General features: G+C 33.9%; 1 protein-coding gene across 2 annotated transcripts; it reads left to right on the top strand.

Moving 5' to 3' along the window:
• Positions 1 to 2,122: 2,122 nt before the first annotated feature.
• Positions 2,123 to 12,590, top strand: LOC129266477 (uncharacterized). Of its 2 annotated transcripts, XR_010293227.1 has the most exons (4): positions 2,123 to 2,264; positions 4,824 to 4,927; positions 6,731 to 8,465; positions 8,626 to 12,590. XR_010293227.1 is itself a non-coding variant. In XM_054904365.2 (3 exons), exons 1-3 carry the CDS (start codon positions 2,144 to 2,146, stop codon positions 7,223 to 7,225), a joined length of 720 nt encoding a protein of 239 aa, XP_054760340.2. In that variant the 5' UTR covers positions 2,123 to 2,143; the 3' UTR covers positions 7,226 to 12,590. The 2 variants fall into 2 exon arrangements, 1 of the variants encoding a protein (XP_054760340.2); XM_054904365.2 differs by having other exon boundaries at positions 6,731 to 12,590.
• The last annotated feature ends 4,280 nt before the right edge of the window (positions 12,591 to 16,870 follow it).

The raw sequence follows: 16,870 nt of genomic DNA, 5'->3' as shown, positions 1-16,870 counted from the left end.
ACTTGTTTCTCCACACTCTTCCCAAGCTTTACAATGATTAACAAAATGAAAGTGAAGCCTAAGCCATTTCATGTAAATCACAGCTCAGTGTAAAGCAAATATCGTCACGATGGCCTCGGTGTGTGGGGGAGTGGGGTGGGGCGCAATGCACTCTTCGAAGTGCTTTGGGCAAGGTAACAAGTTAAAAAAGGTAAAAGATGTCTTCAAATCAATTTTACAAGCTAAATCCAACGCGTTTTTGTCTCACCTGCATAGCAGAGTGAGACTATAGGCGCCGCTTTTCCGACGGCGACGGCGGCGGCGTCAACACCAAATCTTAACCTGAGGTTAAGTTTTTGAAATGACAGCATAACTTAGAAAGTATATGGACCTAGTTCATGAAACTTGGCCATAAGGTTAATCAAGTATTACTGAACATCCTGCCTGAGTTTCATGTCACATGACCAAGGTCAAAGGTCATTTAGGGTCAATGAACTTAGACCATGTTGGGGGAATCAACATCAAAATCTTAATCTAAGGTTAAGTTTTTGAAATGTCATCATAACTTAGAAAATATATGGACCTAGTTCATGAAACTTATACATAAGGTTAATCAAGTATCACTGAACATCCTGCATGAGTTTCACGTCACATTACCAAGGTCAAAGGTCATTTAGGGTCAATGAACTTTGGCCGAATTGGGGGTATCTGTTGAATTACCATCATAACTTTGAAAGTTTATGGATCTGATTCATGAAACTTGGACATAATAGTAATCAAGTATTACTGAACATCCTGTGCAAGTTTCAGGTCACATGATCAAGGTCAAAGGTCATTTAGGGTCAATGAACTTTGGCCGAATTGGGGGTATTTGTTGAATTACCATCATAACTTTGAAAGTTTATGGATCTGATTCATGAAACTTGGACATAATAGTAATCAAGTATTACTGAACATCCTGTGCAAGTTTCAGGTCACATGATCAAGGTCAAAGGTCATTTAGGGTCAATGAACTTTGGCCAAATTGGGGTATTTGTTGAATTACAGCCATAAATTTGAAAGTGTGTTGGTGCAGTTCATAAAACTTGAACATAAGAGTAATCAAGTATCACTGAACATCCTGTGCGAGTTTCAGGTCACATGATCAAGGTCAAAGGTCATGTAAGGTCAAAGAACTTTGGCCACGTTGGGGGTATTTGTTGAATTGCCATCATATCTCTATAAGTGTATTGGTCTAGTTCATAAAACGTGGAAATAAGAGTAACCAAGTATCACTGAACATCTTGTGCGAGTTATAGTAGTTTTCAAAATCAGCACTTGTGCTATATTGAATCACGTGATACAGGTGAGACGGCCAGAGGCATTCCACTTGTTCATGATTAAGGTATACTTTTATTCGCATAACTATTTCAAAGTTCTGCGCAAATCATTTTTCACTAACTTTTCAAAAGTAAGTGGTGCTCACTCAAGCGGAAATATTTTTCGACAGTTATATCGTCATTTGCTTAAATGGATCTGTACCAATGTTGAAATGTGGAAAAATGTTCAGGATATTACAAATGTAAAATTTTACAGGATTTTTTCTAAGTGTAAACTTTTTTTTTATACGCACTGCATATAAATTTTCGCTTGCGCCATTTTGGGAAATTCCCCCACAGTCGCCTCAACATTTCTGGCTCATTACGCCAATTAGCTTGATATATCGTTTGTACAAAAAAACACTGACAAAATGTTTGTTCATTATATCTACTCTTCATCATTATTATATCATTTCTTTGTCTTCTTCTTATTATCATTATTACTCTTTTTCTTCTTCTTTTCTTCTTCTGTTTTCTTTTACGTTGTCTTTTTCTTCTCCTCCATTTTCCCTTCTTCTTCTTCCTTTTCTTCCTCTCCTCCCCTCCTCTTCACCTTTCTATGATTCATTTGTAATATTTCATTGATGCTTCTGTTTAGGTTAACATATTTTTTCATATATATTGTTCGTTAAACACTGGTTTTAAAATGTTTACTATGTCAATTGTATATTGTGTTCCACACGGCCCCAACGGAAATCAGTCTGTGAACTGTTTGGGCTTTTTAACCGTGTATAAATAAAATGAATCTTATCTTATCTTATTATATTTTTTTAAATAAATTCTCGTTGCAGGTTATAAACAAATTGATGTACACTGGTAGCGCAGATCAAACAGTTAGATGCTGGGTGACAGAGTTTGGAGATCTTACTAGGACATACGAAGGACATAAACATACAGTACAGTCTGTCAAATTTAGAGATGGATTAGGTAAGCGAAGAAAAACAAAAGACTAGGATAAGATTTTGAAATGATCTGAAAAGGTGAATGTATATCTACCTTCCTACCACCGGGGCACTTGTGGTTGGACATATTTACAAATTTGAATATGTAATTCAGATATTAAGCATCCTTTGAAGAAAATATTGACTTAGAAAACATTATACCTTTTATACAAACTAGCAGTCTGACAGAGGTTTCACAGACAGAGCGTTAATGCATTCGAAGCCTGAATCCTATTAATACGTATTGTACAAGTAGTTCGTCTTTAATGTAGTCTTCATTACTTCCCAATGGTGTCGTCACCTTAACGGAAGTTGCAACTGCATCCTCTGATTTTTCAAGTACTGAAAAAGAGGAGAAAAGAGTGAGAAAGGGAAGAAAGGACCAAAAGGATTATCAAAAAGAGAAGTCAGGGTCGAATAACTATGTAGTACCCCTATTATCCAATAATGAAAAAAAAAGACGTCAACTAGATTTCGTCTTGCCCGCCCCACTTGTTTCATAAAATATCCGGGCACATCTCATGTCAGCTGTAATATTTCAAACATGTATGCTTATAAGTATATATTTACTTGAGTTTTTTGTATTATCACCATTAGTACATATTTTTATTATAGTGTGATTGCATTAATTACGTATATATATACACACGGTAAATGAAGAATGCCAACCGCCTCATCCGCGTAGTGCTATGGTTGATCAGTGAACGTTAACCGTTTCTCAAAGGGGGAATTGTAATTTCGCTTGTAATCTAAAAGAAAATGATAATCGATTTCTTTTCACCGTCTACATGAACTATCATGAACCACCTATCCAGCTATCTCATTATTAAACTCACATTATATTGAGCACTGAAGTGGGAATAACAAGTATGTGTATTGAATAGTAAAATGAATGGCTTCACGACTTTGCTTGGTTCTCTCTCCCCTCCCTCCTTCTCACGCACACATACACACACACTCTCTCTCTCTCTCTTTATCCCCTCTCTCTTAATTCTCTCTCTCTCGCAAAGAAAATAAGTACATATTAATTCACACAAAAACATTCTTCCACCTTCCCTCTGTCTTTCCTCATTAGGGAGTTTTTTTACTGTGACATACGGAGGATTCAACAACATAGTAAAATGTATTGTCAAATTCCCTTCATGAAAAAGAACAACCAAGAAGTCTTTGTCGGAAATCGGTGAATCAAAACAGCAGATCAGTTCTTGAGTATGGACAAACTACATATTTGCAATATTTCATCAGCCTTGAAACTTGTTCCGATTCACCAAGTTTCGACAAAGACCTCCCAGTTGTGCTTTGTTATTTGAAGGACATTTTCAATATATTTACTCAGTTCTTAAATTTTCCATACGTCGATGAGCGAAAACTCTCTTTCTTTTCACAGCTTCCCCCTAAATCGGCAATCACGTGTTAACATCGCCGGACAAATATAATTCTCTCAAAGATAATTAAAGTTAAACTGATGAAATATTGTTCGATTTCCATGAAGAGATTTACGCCAGAGATCACATATTATCACCACCATTTTCTCTGTTTAATCTTAATAATTTAAATGGTCACACCTTAAACGTCATTTTAATGCATAGACGTTAATTAAAAAGAATGTTTTACACATGGGATGTATTTTTAGAAAAAATAGAAATTAGGATAATATAAAGCGGGGCGAGAGACATAACAGAAAGAGAGAGAGAGCGACAAAGACTGTAATAAGACAGACAAGGAGAAAGAAAGAGAGAAGAGAAGAAAGGAGATTAAAAAAATCATAATTCAGGGCAGAACTCCTCTTCTATCCATCCGTTGTGTTGCGGAATCTGAACTGAATGTGACATTGAAAATTTATCAGTGTACACAAATGAGATTTTTTTTTTCACTTCATTTCTGCCGGTGACGCATTCCCCCTTTCAAGTGAACATTAATAGCATCCATGACCTTGGTTATACAGTTACTCACGTTGATAAACATTATATTGCGATGTCAACAAATCCAATTGCGGAAACAACTATGATGTTGAAACATTCATCATGATAATGTGACTGTTCATTGTCTTTTTTGTGACCTACCTTCCAATAATTTGATCTATTTTTGCTGCTGCCATTGCTACTGAATTTCCTGTCATGAGTTCTTATATTCATATCTCTCTTAGCCTTCTTATCCCTTCTATATATACCTCTTATCGTCTTTGGTGCTGTTTTTGCTGCTGCTGTTATTGTTGTTGTTTTTTGTCTTCCTCAGCATACTTATTCACCTTCTTATTCTCATCTGTCTTCATTTTCTTTTTCTTCTTCCTTTTCCTCTTGTTCTTGTTCTTGTTCTTCTTCCTTCTCTTCCTCCTCCATCTCCCCCTCCTGTTTTTGTTCTTCCTCTTCTATTTGAAATACACCTCTCGTATCACCAATGCAATTCGTTTTTCTACATGTATATACCTAACCATGCCCCCTCACTATCGGTTGAGCCAAATGAAGTTTAAGCTGTCAACAGATAGCATTTTTTTCTTTTTACATATATCTAACAATTTACAAACATACTTGCTTTCATCTTTCAGTGTATACTGCTTGTGGTGACGGCTTTGCCCGGGTATACGATGCGAAATCAGGTGCGCTGAAGAGGACGTTCAAAGGGCACGAAGGAGCGGTTTACTCCATTTTGGTGAGGATACGTCGATATATTGATGATGATGATGATGATAATGACGACGACGATGATGATGATAATGATGATGATGATGATGATGATGATGATGATGATAATGACGACGACGATGATGATGATGATGATGATGATGATGATGATGATGATGAAGACGATAATGATGATTATGATGATGATGGTGGTGGTGGCGGTGATTACAAAAAAACGTTGACATCAATCATGAAATACTATTTTATTACCACAATAGTAACAGTTGTTTTTACGATGATAGTAATGAAGTAAATAATCGTAATGATACTTTGATAGTAAAATATCATCAGAAATATTATCTAAACCATCTTCATATGTTTATCATCATCAAAATCATCAAATCTCATAAAAGGTAATAAGGCTCATTGCTATTCAGATTATTGCTTATTATGTTCAATATGATAGTGCGTACAATAAGCTGGAATTAAGAATTACGTTTAAAGCATATTCATGCACGAAATTTATCGTTTCAGATTAATATAGATCGATCGCCTCCCATTCACAAACACCAACGAATATTCAGGAATAACGAATGACCCTGAAAGTGTGCAAATTAAGAATTGACAGATGAAAGGAACTAAATGGGGTTTATATATGGCAGGGATGATGTTGTCTTATGTGGATAGCTACGTGATGGAGATGTTTGATTGCTTGATTTATTGAAGGATAAATATTGCTCCAAAGTCCTATTGTTCATTTCCGGTGCCTTTTGAAGCAGGAGTATACAACCAATTCATTTTGAAGGCCCTGTCATATATACTAACGATACACTCCGAGAAACGATTGCCCACAGTTAATTCGACTTTTACATGTATTCGACTGGTATAAAGCAATATTGATTTTTTTGAAAGACAGCGCTAGTCGCTTTCCAACTACTGTATGTATAATGTTCAAAGTTTAATTTTCGCTGTCTGACAATGTGTGACGTAAATGTTGGGATAGGGGCAGGCATAACCGATAAGCGGCAACATGTGACAGCGCTTTATGTCTGAATCATTCAAATCGGACTGCATGTCTGACAGAATATTGACTTTTATCAACGGTTATGACCGTAACTAATTTGTCGGCGTTGCAACCAAGGAAACGGTTATAAATAATGAGAGGTAACATTTGGAAACGATAATTGCTCAAGTGTCAACATCCAAGATCAACGAGTGCATTATAATTACATACCCTACTCAATTGTATATTTAAAGTAACAAAACAGAGCGCCAAGATCCAATATTTAAATTCGTTGGAGGTATAAGCAGAAAATAAGTCGTAAACTCGTACTAGAGAGAAAGACTCACTAGTATGTGAATTGGTAGCAAGAACTTTTCCATACTCCTGAAAACGTATTGTGGATCACCAATCTGAAAATAAATAAACGTTTTGAATTTCTGCATGCTACTATGTTCAAATGCACTAACAATCTGACATCATATTATTGCTGAAATTTTGATAAAAATTAAAAAAAAGCAAATTTCACCAGTATCATACAAGGCAGGCAAATAAAGGTAGAAAAGTATAAAACGAAATGTTTTAAATATATCCCCCTTATGTCCTCTATTTCAGTATGAATATGTTAGAAGATCATTGAAAATTATGGACTGAGAAAAGATATTAACATTTATTCTCGAAATTCCTTTCAAAGTCAGGAAAGTGAATACTGTTAAGTTTAAAGATGGGATTTTTCTAAACAGATTTTCTTATTCATTTATTTTACAATTTATGATACATGCATCTTGATTTATTTTGTGTATATTTGTCTTTTCTTTTCCAAATCATCAGTTGCTGGACGGAAAGCTTGCTACCTCATCTTTCGATGGGTCGGTGAACATCTATGACTGCGCTGACATCAAAGACGAGATCACCAGCTTTGGTGATGACGAGGAGGAGAAGGAGAAAAAGAAAAAGGAAAAGGAAGAGAGGAAGAAGAAAGAGAAAGAGCGGAAGGAGAAAGCCAAACAGGAAAAAGAAAAGGCCAAGCAAGCCAAAATCGAGGCCAAGAAAGTTTTGGATCAGCAGAAGCTCGAGACTGCTAAGAAGCTGAAGGAAAAGAGAGACGCTGAGAAGAAGAAAAAAGAGGAAGCGGAGATGGAGGGACAGATGGAAGAAAACAATAAGGCAGATAAGGATAGCCTCCCGGAGAAGAATGACTTTGAGAACAATGAGAAGGACGATGATGGGGACGTAGAGATGTCCTCTGAGAAGAAAGATAGCGAGAAGGGGGACGACGATGACGAAAGGCTTATGAGAGAAATTGAACAGATGGATACTAACTAATGAAAGCTTTTGCTTTAGATTAAAGCCTTTCATAAAGTTCCGAATTTCAGTTGAGTTGTGAAGTTTAACACGAACCCAAGTAAGAAAGTGAAGTTTTACAATATACAATTTTTATGAGACCAAAGTCAATCTTCATTTATTAACATTGTAATTACATCTTAAACACTATACTTAGATTACAAAATATGTTGTAAAACTAGATATTTTACCATTGCACATTTGAAGTTTATTATATAATCATTATACAATTATAATGAAAGTGTAATACCTTGCAAGGGAGCATTTTCTATGGTAACTAGAAATTATAAAATATGAATTCAAATATAGTACAATTGTTTATAGGACAACGAGTCATTGATACTGCGAATGATGTTAATAAAATGACTAAAAAGTCAAGCACTGATCGTGGCAGGTTAGGCAATGCAAGAATTGAATTGATTGATCAGACTGTTTTAAATTAGCAAATTTCATTCATTAACTCCATTCTAAAATGTTTTCATATCTAATGCAGATAAACGTAATGTGTACTATACATTTACATTTGATATCATTTTTGATAAATATGTATGTGATTGTCCTGATACCTGTTCTCTAGAATTTGGAATTTACCACTTCCATTAATCACTGAGCCATTTTGCATCCAGGGCTCTCATACATATTTGCTTGATATATTTCGTACTAAAGTTATTAAATATTTTTAGACTGTTTTATTGTCTCGCGTGCATAGCAGAGCAAGACTATGTGCTCCGCTTTTCCGACGGCGTCGTCGTCAACATTGAAATCTTAACCAAGGTTAAGTTTTTTTTAATGTCATCATAACTTAGAAAGTATATGGACCTAGTTCATGAAACTTGGACATAAGGTAATCAAGTATTACTGAATTTTCTGCCCGAGTTTCAGTTCACATGACAAAGGTCAGAGGTCATTTAGGGTCAATGAACTTTGGCCAAGTTGGGGGTATTTGTTGAATTACCATCATAATTTTGAATTTTTTTGGATCTAGTTCATAAAACTTGGACATAAGAGTAATGAAATATCACTGAACATCACAAGCGAGTTTCAGGTCACATGACCAAGGTCAAACGTCATTTAAGGTCAATGAACTTTTGCTATGTTGGGGGTATTTGTTTAATTACCATCATAACTTTGAATGTTTATGGATCTAGTTCATAAAACTTAGACATAAGAGTAATCAGGTGTCACTGAACATCCCGTGAGAGATTCAGGTCACATGATCAAGGTCAAAGGTCATTTTAGGTCAGTGAATTTTGCCCAAATTGGGGGTATTTGTTGAATTACCATCATAACTTTGAAAGTTTATGGATAACATTTACGAAATGTGGATATAGGGGTAATCACTGATCAAGTATCACTGACAAGTCTTTTGTCACACGATTAAGGTCAAATGTCATTTAGGGTCAATGAACGTAGTATTATATCGTTGTATGAATGGGGTTTTCTGTAAATAATTATTTTATAGTAATTTTCAAATTCAGCACTGCTGCTATATTGAATCGCGTAATGCAAGCGAGACTGTTATTTCTAACAGAACAAAAATTCTATTCTCTGACTGCCTTTGTATTTTGAAAATCTATATTATTTTTAAATAGTTAATACCAATTAAGTATATTCCAATAGATGTACCTTTTTCCTCAAACACTTTTCCTTCACGATGATGTAGACCTTAGTGCAATAGCTTCGATATACTATGTTGATATAATATGATATGTTGAGACTAAATGTAAATAATAATATTTATATCATATGAGGTTTAACTTCAAATATTATCTAAACATTGTGTTATTTTCATTAAGCTGTACAGAACAAATTCAATTTTATAAGTATTAGCTTCATAAGAAATTACAAATTATAAATGAACAAAAGATTAAGGTATTTCATTTGCTTACACTGTCTGCGATTGATGATTATATTATTGTATGTTTGATTATTTGATACGTGCCTTTTCCAAGTGAAATCATGTTTGCCACAGAAGCAATAATGATGGTTAGGCTACCTCGCCTTAATGTATATACCACACAAAAGTAGATACTTGCACATTAGTATTTATGTAGTAATTTTACCCATTTTACCCATTTCATGGACGTTAAGATACATTTGTTAACCTGTGAATGGCACATTATTAAAATATATTACCATGGTTTCCATTACGAATGGTCAGCACACTCAGAAATATTATTTAAACTTAAATATGAGAACTAAGCGGTGGGGCTAGCAATATGATCACATTCACAAAAACCAACTGCTCGTCTGACCCTGACACTTGTCACTTTTCCGATAGTGGTTCTTTATAAATATTCAAAGTTCACATCACTGATTCATAAATATTTTATTGTCAAATATCAATTTTATATTATGTGTAACCACACGCTGTCCACACGTATTTCATTTCAAGTTCAAGTAATTAGTAATATTCATTTCGGTGTAATTCTTTTACTCATTACTTGCTTTTAAGAATTGTGTGACCAATATTTGAAACACCGTAAATTTGCTGGCCTATTCTTTTTTTTAACTTGTTAATCATCACGTCATAGACAACTGAACCGTGTTATGTCACTGACAAGTGCATTCATCGATCGAAAATAATTTATTATATTGCGGGTAGAATCATAAAGTAACCTAGAAAACTTCACCATTTTACCTATTCAACTTTATGAAATGGAAACCCTAAGCTGTGTCTGTGACAAATTTGCCATTTGCATAATATTGCCAGTTGAAAAAAAAAATATATCATCACCGTACTCTACTTTGGATGTATTCTCTTTGTCAACTGGTGACGAAGAATAATTAAAATTGTGTATTGGATTGACCTATGTATAATTAAAGAGACAACTTGTAGCTATTCCCTCGTAACGCACTCTCGTGGCCAATGGGGTTACGTGGGTGTGTGCGTTGAGATGAGAGGGTGCGTTTATGTGCATGAGTAATACACGGGTTTATGTAGGCACACCCTGTCCGTATTGCTTCTTATAGTTACACATTTCTCTTATTTCATAATTTCCGCCTTCCACCAGTTTATGGAATATACATGTGCCTTTCAAGCATCAATTTATTAAAATACCATAAAAGATACACCCATTCAATAATATTACGCTTAGCCCCACCTCCATACCCTTTTAAACTACACATCAGCTTAAAGTTTTTCAATATACTGTCTCTGTTTTGGGTTTTTTTTTTTCATTATTTCTGCATAGAGCTTTACTGCAAACCTTGTAATCAAAATGTGAGAGAAATTATCAACTGAAATTCACAAACACACCTTTTAAAACCGGTTTCATTCATGCAACTATTTAATAAATGGGACATTTCTACATAAATACGCTGCGTACAGTTGTGGGGTTTGGGTCCACTCCCCCCCCCCCCCATTTTTTTTTAGTCCAAGTCCGAGAAAATAATTGAAGATCGACAAAAATGATAGAAAGGGGTTTAATTCAATACTAATTTTAATATTATGTCAAAATATATCACAAAACTAGATTTTCATTTTGAAAATGTATAACATTTGCTCGCGACGTCTTCAAATTTTCCCTCACACGCCATATCGTACCCCTCATATTGGGGGGGGGGGATTACATCACTGTATGAATATAGGCCTACATTATACCGGTGCATCTGACAAACTGGTATTGAAAAGTACTCCCATAATAGAAACCCGGTTTAAGGGAATGTTTGAGTTGCAGATGTGTAGAATATTATGTGATCATTCTCACCCCCCCCCCCCTCAATGGAGTAAACAGGATCGTGCACACCCTTTAAAAACTATCAAACTAAATTTCATATTAAATTTCATTCATATGCCAATACAAACTTACCCTTGATGATGTACTATTTAGCCCAATTATTAACACTTTCTAATTCAGTAGTATTATTGTGAGGCAAAATGTATCAAAATAATGTCATATTTATCCCTTGTTACGGTATTTATTATGCGCCGAACATTGCAATGAATTCAATTATTGCTACCATTATTATTCCTGCATTACCGGTTCTTACATTTTAACCAAGATCACCTGACCTACATATATATATGTTCCTTGAAATTTATAACCTTATATACATGTAAATGTTGAAAATGCTTATTTAATTTCGTCCTCGAAGTAGATATTCACACTGAAGAAGTAAGTGTTAAAAGTCTACAAGAAAATTTATGGTATTAATGTACACCGTCCGTGTATATATATATTGTGTAATGTATTGTCATATTGTGCGAAATTTGTCAGTAATTTTCTACACATTTTCTTATATTGCATTATGTGCGCACTGTGTCTAATCACATTGTTTAGTCTTTGAAATACTGCGTCTTTCAAACCTGTGAGGGAAATATTTTTGTATATCGATATACGTGTCTATAAAAATTGATAGTTCATCTTGGAATAATAATATTTTTGACTGATTTATTGATATGATGTAACAGAGGCATTGATTGATTCAGAATAGCATTGTTTAATGAAGGCAAGGTGAATATCTGATCGTTTTGTCATCAAATTTAATGTAATGACATGCACTTTGAACAAATTTGAAGTTATGAAGCAAAACGTTAGTAGCATGTGATGTTAATCATTTACTTAAATGATATTCTGATATTGTCGTGGAGCAAATTTATTTAGTTTTTTTTTTGTACGAGTTTGCCCGATATATCAATCTTAGCAAAATACAATCTGAAAAACTTTTTTAAGAATGGCCAAGAGCTGTAACCTTACTTGCATATGTAACATATATTTAGGCACATATTTCGTATTTCAGTGTAATTTATTAAAAAAACAAAACGAATTCGTAATGTAGGAAATCAGAAAATAATCGATCTATTATTCAAACACATGTTATCTCAATCAATCTCGCTTTGTATGAAATAAGGTTACGTCCAAGCCCCTGAATTAGAGATCTCTTAAGAATAATACCCAACTTGCAAGTGTTGTTGAAAATACACTTTCAGTGTTGTGCTCTGTATTACAAGCTTTTGACTGGTATATAACATGTAAATTTCACTTATCGCTTTAAATTGGGCATTAAGCTCATTTTCTATACAGTTTGAAGTCATCTATACGACTGCTGAATAATAATTTGATAAGATAGTTTAATAAATGCGTCGATGGTTCTTTCGGTTCGTTCTCTGTTATTGAGATTATTCTGTTCATGGAAGGACAATTAAAAGGTTATTCACGGCCATGACGGCACATATCCACTAATTGTACAAAAACATGATTTATCGTAAAACGCACCAATTTTGAGATATCTGTGGGTTTCTTTACAATTGACAGTACCATGTCCAAACTTACTTTTAACATGAAGAGCACATGATAACAAGATATGGAGGAGTAAATTAAAGTCACTATGTTTACTTATCAAACTTTAATATTTGGTTTTCCTCATTTGTTGTCCAGCTCGAAAGAAAGTGAAGATTTGCTATTTTTGTAGAGATGTTGGGAGTCTGAATGGGAAGGGAGAGAGAGAGAAAGAGAGAGAGAGAGATATATATAAAGAAAGAGAGAGAGGGGTAGAGAATAATGGTTCCTTTCCATTTTGAATTGAACTAAAACAAAAAAGAAATTGCCTGACGCTGATTTTTTTTTTTTTTTAGGGGGGGGGGGTGCGATTTCGTAAAAGGACCGAGCACATGACCACAGACTTTCCTCACTTATGGCTGCCTTAATTGAATTTAACGAAATTAGCAGTTGACCAATGGTTTAGCTTTCTTAGCTCCAACTTAAAGGTCATTGTCCTGTATCGTTTATATCGCTGCGTTTTATAATGAAAAAAATGACAAAGGGTTTTGATTTTTTATTTTACCGTAATGAGTTTGACAGGGGTTAGCTTCCACTATTATTAAGTTATAGAGCGTCCTTTATTCCTCAACTGAATTCCCAATCTATTTAATTTCGGGGACATTGGAAGATAAGAGTTTCATTCCCTGAATCCTTTCTTGTCTTCTAATGAACCCCATAATTGACGGCAGTATCAATTAAAAAATCTTGACTAATTAGCTTCGTTTCGACACCAATGTCAAGCATTCAACCTTTGAAATAGTGAGGCTTTGTGCATTATTCATAAGATTGAACAGTGTGTTCATTATGAGTGTGTGATGAGTTTAAGCCTTGTTTGTTTCGTAAATTTTACCTAACTCTAATTAAACCGCACCATAAAAAGTAATTAACGCGATTTTATTAGACGAAATTCAGCTTTTTATTATATTAGTAGTCATTCTTTTTTGGATTATGATGACTAATTGATATTTGATTAAATGAAGCCTTTTGTACTTGGCAAACTGCATAGGAAATATATCGTTTATTGCATTAACTTTATTATATATTATTATCATAATCAATATCCGCATCGTCATCATCTCCACTACCACCACCATCATCATTTTCATCATCATCATAATTTTCGTCAATATTAAAAGTACAGTTATTATGCACTTTTTAAAAATAAAATTCCCTCATATCGCACATCTTTTTCTGCCAAAATTATTGTAGCGGATACTATTTTTAGGAGATTTTTTTTTTAAATCAATGTATACAGTCACTATTGTGCCGGTATGATATTGTATTAGTATTTTTCTCGATGAAAAGTGTGGGGGAAAAATTAGCATTCATGAGAATCTTATGTGAGATTAATGGCATATAAATGGGAGTTTGAGTGTACTAGCCTTCCTAAATTTCCATGATCAAGAAAAAATAAGAATCAAAATAAAAGGAGAGGGTAAAATAAGATTTCATTTTCAATTATTAGGCAATAATGTAGTACGTTTATGTTACATAAAGAGTGGGAAAAACATGGAAAATCATCTCAACATGTCTTGAAATAAATTTCATACCGCTCAGGTTTTAATGGTTCATGGGGTAACTAAAGCAAAACCACAACCCAAGTCGTACTTTTACTACACCAGCACTCCTTGAAGAGGCATCGACCATTTGATCACGGGAGAAGGTCGTAGACATGTTCATTGCTATGTAAATGAGCAACACTTTTCAAGGCCATCGCTTTATAATGAATGATGACTTTCCTTTACAATAGACACTGACAGTACAAATTAGGTTAGGTGATTATATCCATGATGGGTAAGTATTCCATGAGATAAATTGAAAATTACCTGAGCCGTGTGACCCAGCAAACTATTTTATGGCTATCATCATAATCATCAACATGATTATTATCATTTTCATCAGTATCATTATCACTGTTACTAACATCATTATTACTATTTTTTCATTATCATAAGGATTTTTAGTGTTATTAGTATTATTGTCGTAGTTGATGTTATTTTTGCAATTTTATCATTTTCCAGCAACTGAATATTTTGCTGGTATTGTATTCTTTCAGAAAGAAAATTAGCGTCATTTTTTTTTGTCAATTTCATTGTTCACTTTTATTTCTAGTTGGATAGAGTCTATGAGGCATTAGGAGTCCCAATCAAGATTGAATTCTGTATCATTTTAAAGGATACATCAATTCTTGTATCAGTATAAAGGATTCCGTATCTGGTTGTACAGTTCCCAAAGCTTCGATTGTTATTGGTATACCACACTAGCCTTCCCTTTCTACATGTACATTTTTTCAGCTGTAATGTCAAGTCGTTATACTTCAATATTTTCTATTTCTCTTTCGGCCAAATTATGCGATCCTGTGGAATCCTAATATCTGTGATGATAATGATGATACATCCCTTATCTTTTTTCTAAACAATTCTGATCGTCTTGCTGTTTGTAAGTCCGGATATTAAGAATATCGTAAGAAGTTTTGCATCAACATTTTCTCCCGCAGGATCTGCCCTTTGCATTTCCATACCACTTTTCTGCATTGATGAGGCCAGTCAACAGTAAATTCTGTCTTCCTTTGTACTCAGCCTGCTATGTCTCATCTGATTAAAAACCATTTCGTATTTATTACACTCTAAAATCACTCAGTAAAATTTTACCCAATATTGGGTACAAATGGAACATGCATGTTTGTTGGGTATTCCATATGGGGCTAAATGCATGTTTTTAATGTATATTTCAACGCAAAATTGTGTAAAATTTACAAAATATTTGGTATCTTTTTACCAAACCAACATGCATGTTCCCATTTTACCCAATATTGGGTAAACCTTTTTTAGAGTGTATGACATATTCTGCAGAGTCTATTTTAGCCCTCGTTGTTTTGAATTACTTGGCCAACTGAGAAAAAAAAATCATTAGAAGTGCACATCCAGTACATTATTGTGAGACTCTCTTATTTCATCCTGGTCAAATAGACTACTTTGTTTGTCTTACATGCTTATTATCATTACTATCGATATCATTATTATCTATCAATGCTTTTATTATTATTACTATCAAGTGTTGTTACGGAGATAATTTAATTATTTTTCTTGATTCAATTTTAATGCCATATACGTGACATTAAAATATATTGTACATCGCTTTGAAATTCTTGTTAAAACATCTATATATTATTAAAATAATCTTTATTAGTAGTATTTTCTTGATCCCTATCACTATTTTAAAGTAATTTGGTTAGGCAAATATTGATTGAACTACATTCATTTTAAGTCAATGGAAAGATCATCAATTTTTTCTCTAGAGTTATCGAGTGGGGGTTAATTTGAAAATGAAGATTCATTACTGAGTGTACTGACGTACATGTAGCTGCGTTATATGAAGGAACGGGTTATACGATGGTCATAATTGCAACCATAAACCATAATGAGAGTAAAAAAATCTACGTAGGGGAGAAGACTAGAAAACCATTGCCTCTCTGTGACATTTATCAATATTTATACCCTTAAGAAGACTAGTGCCAACAGTAAGGTTCATGAACTGCTCGAATGGATATTGAAATAAGATGGAAATCGCGAAGGTAGAGCGCAAAGGACTTACAGGTGTATGGGCATATCGAAATTTAAAGAAAACAAGTGGTAGGAGAGTGAAAAGCAACACAAGAAAGACATAGCTTCCATTAAAAACTAATTATGTTTCTTTTGAACTCATTTGAATTTCCTGTTGACTCCTAAATGTTGTTATCCTAAACTCTGTGGGGGAATCCCCCGATTACAGTACGAAAGTGAAAGGCAATATCCCTAAAATCAGTCGGGGAGTTAATGTACCCCCCCCCCCAAAAAAAAAAAATAATAATAATAATAATTTATTAATTTTTTTGTTTTTATTAATTAATCAAATGAATAAGCAAAAAATAATGATAGATAAATAAGTAAATAATAATAGATGATAATGATAATAAATAATAGAAAATAAATATATTCGTAAATGCGTGTGGTTTTTTTCAAGGGTGAGTTATGCATTATCATACCTAATGTATATGCGTGAATGTGTGCGTGCGTGCGAGAGTGTGTGTGTGCGTTAGGATGAGTTTCAGAGTGTTATTTTCACAATCTGTTTGAATAGCAAAGAGGCAAATTGAATAACATTAAAAGGTTTTATTTGTCTTTTAAAACATAAATTCATTTCCTTTCAATAAACACAAGTAAAATGGTGTCAAAATGTATACTTAGACTTCAAATACTATGGGATAAGCTGTAGCCTAAATTTCATAGATATAGATTCGTGAGTCATTTTATTTATTGAAAAACCTTATGTGGAGTACATGAAATAATTTTTTGCAAAGGTAAGGCCAACGCAACTGACTACT

This window comes from Lytechinus pictus, chromosome 1 (assembly GCF_037042905.1).
Source record: "Lytechinus pictus isolate F3 Inbred chromosome 1, Lp3.0, whole genome shotgun sequence".
Taxonomy (NCBI): domain Eukaryota; kingdom Metazoa; phylum Echinodermata; class Echinoidea; order Temnopleuroida; family Toxopneustidae; genus Lytechinus; species Lytechinus pictus.
This window is presented reverse-complemented; position numbering and strand designations above follow the sequence as displayed.

What these genes read in the sequence shown, in the direction of transcription:
- LOC129266477 (XM_054904365.2), top strand. Translation starts at nt 2,144, where the DNA reads ATGTACACTGGTAGCGCAGATCAAACAGTTAGATGCTGGGTGACAGAG. An exon ending in CAAATTTAGAGATGGATTAG is followed by an intron (nt 2,265 to 4,823) that starts GTAAGCGAAGAA and finishes TTCATCTTTCAG; the next exon opens with TGTATACTGCTTGTGGTGAC. An exon ending in GAGCGGTTTACTCCATTTTG is followed by an intron (nt 4,928 to 6,730) that starts GTGAGGATACGT and finishes CCAAATCATCAG; the next exon opens with TTGCTGGACGGAAAGCTTGC.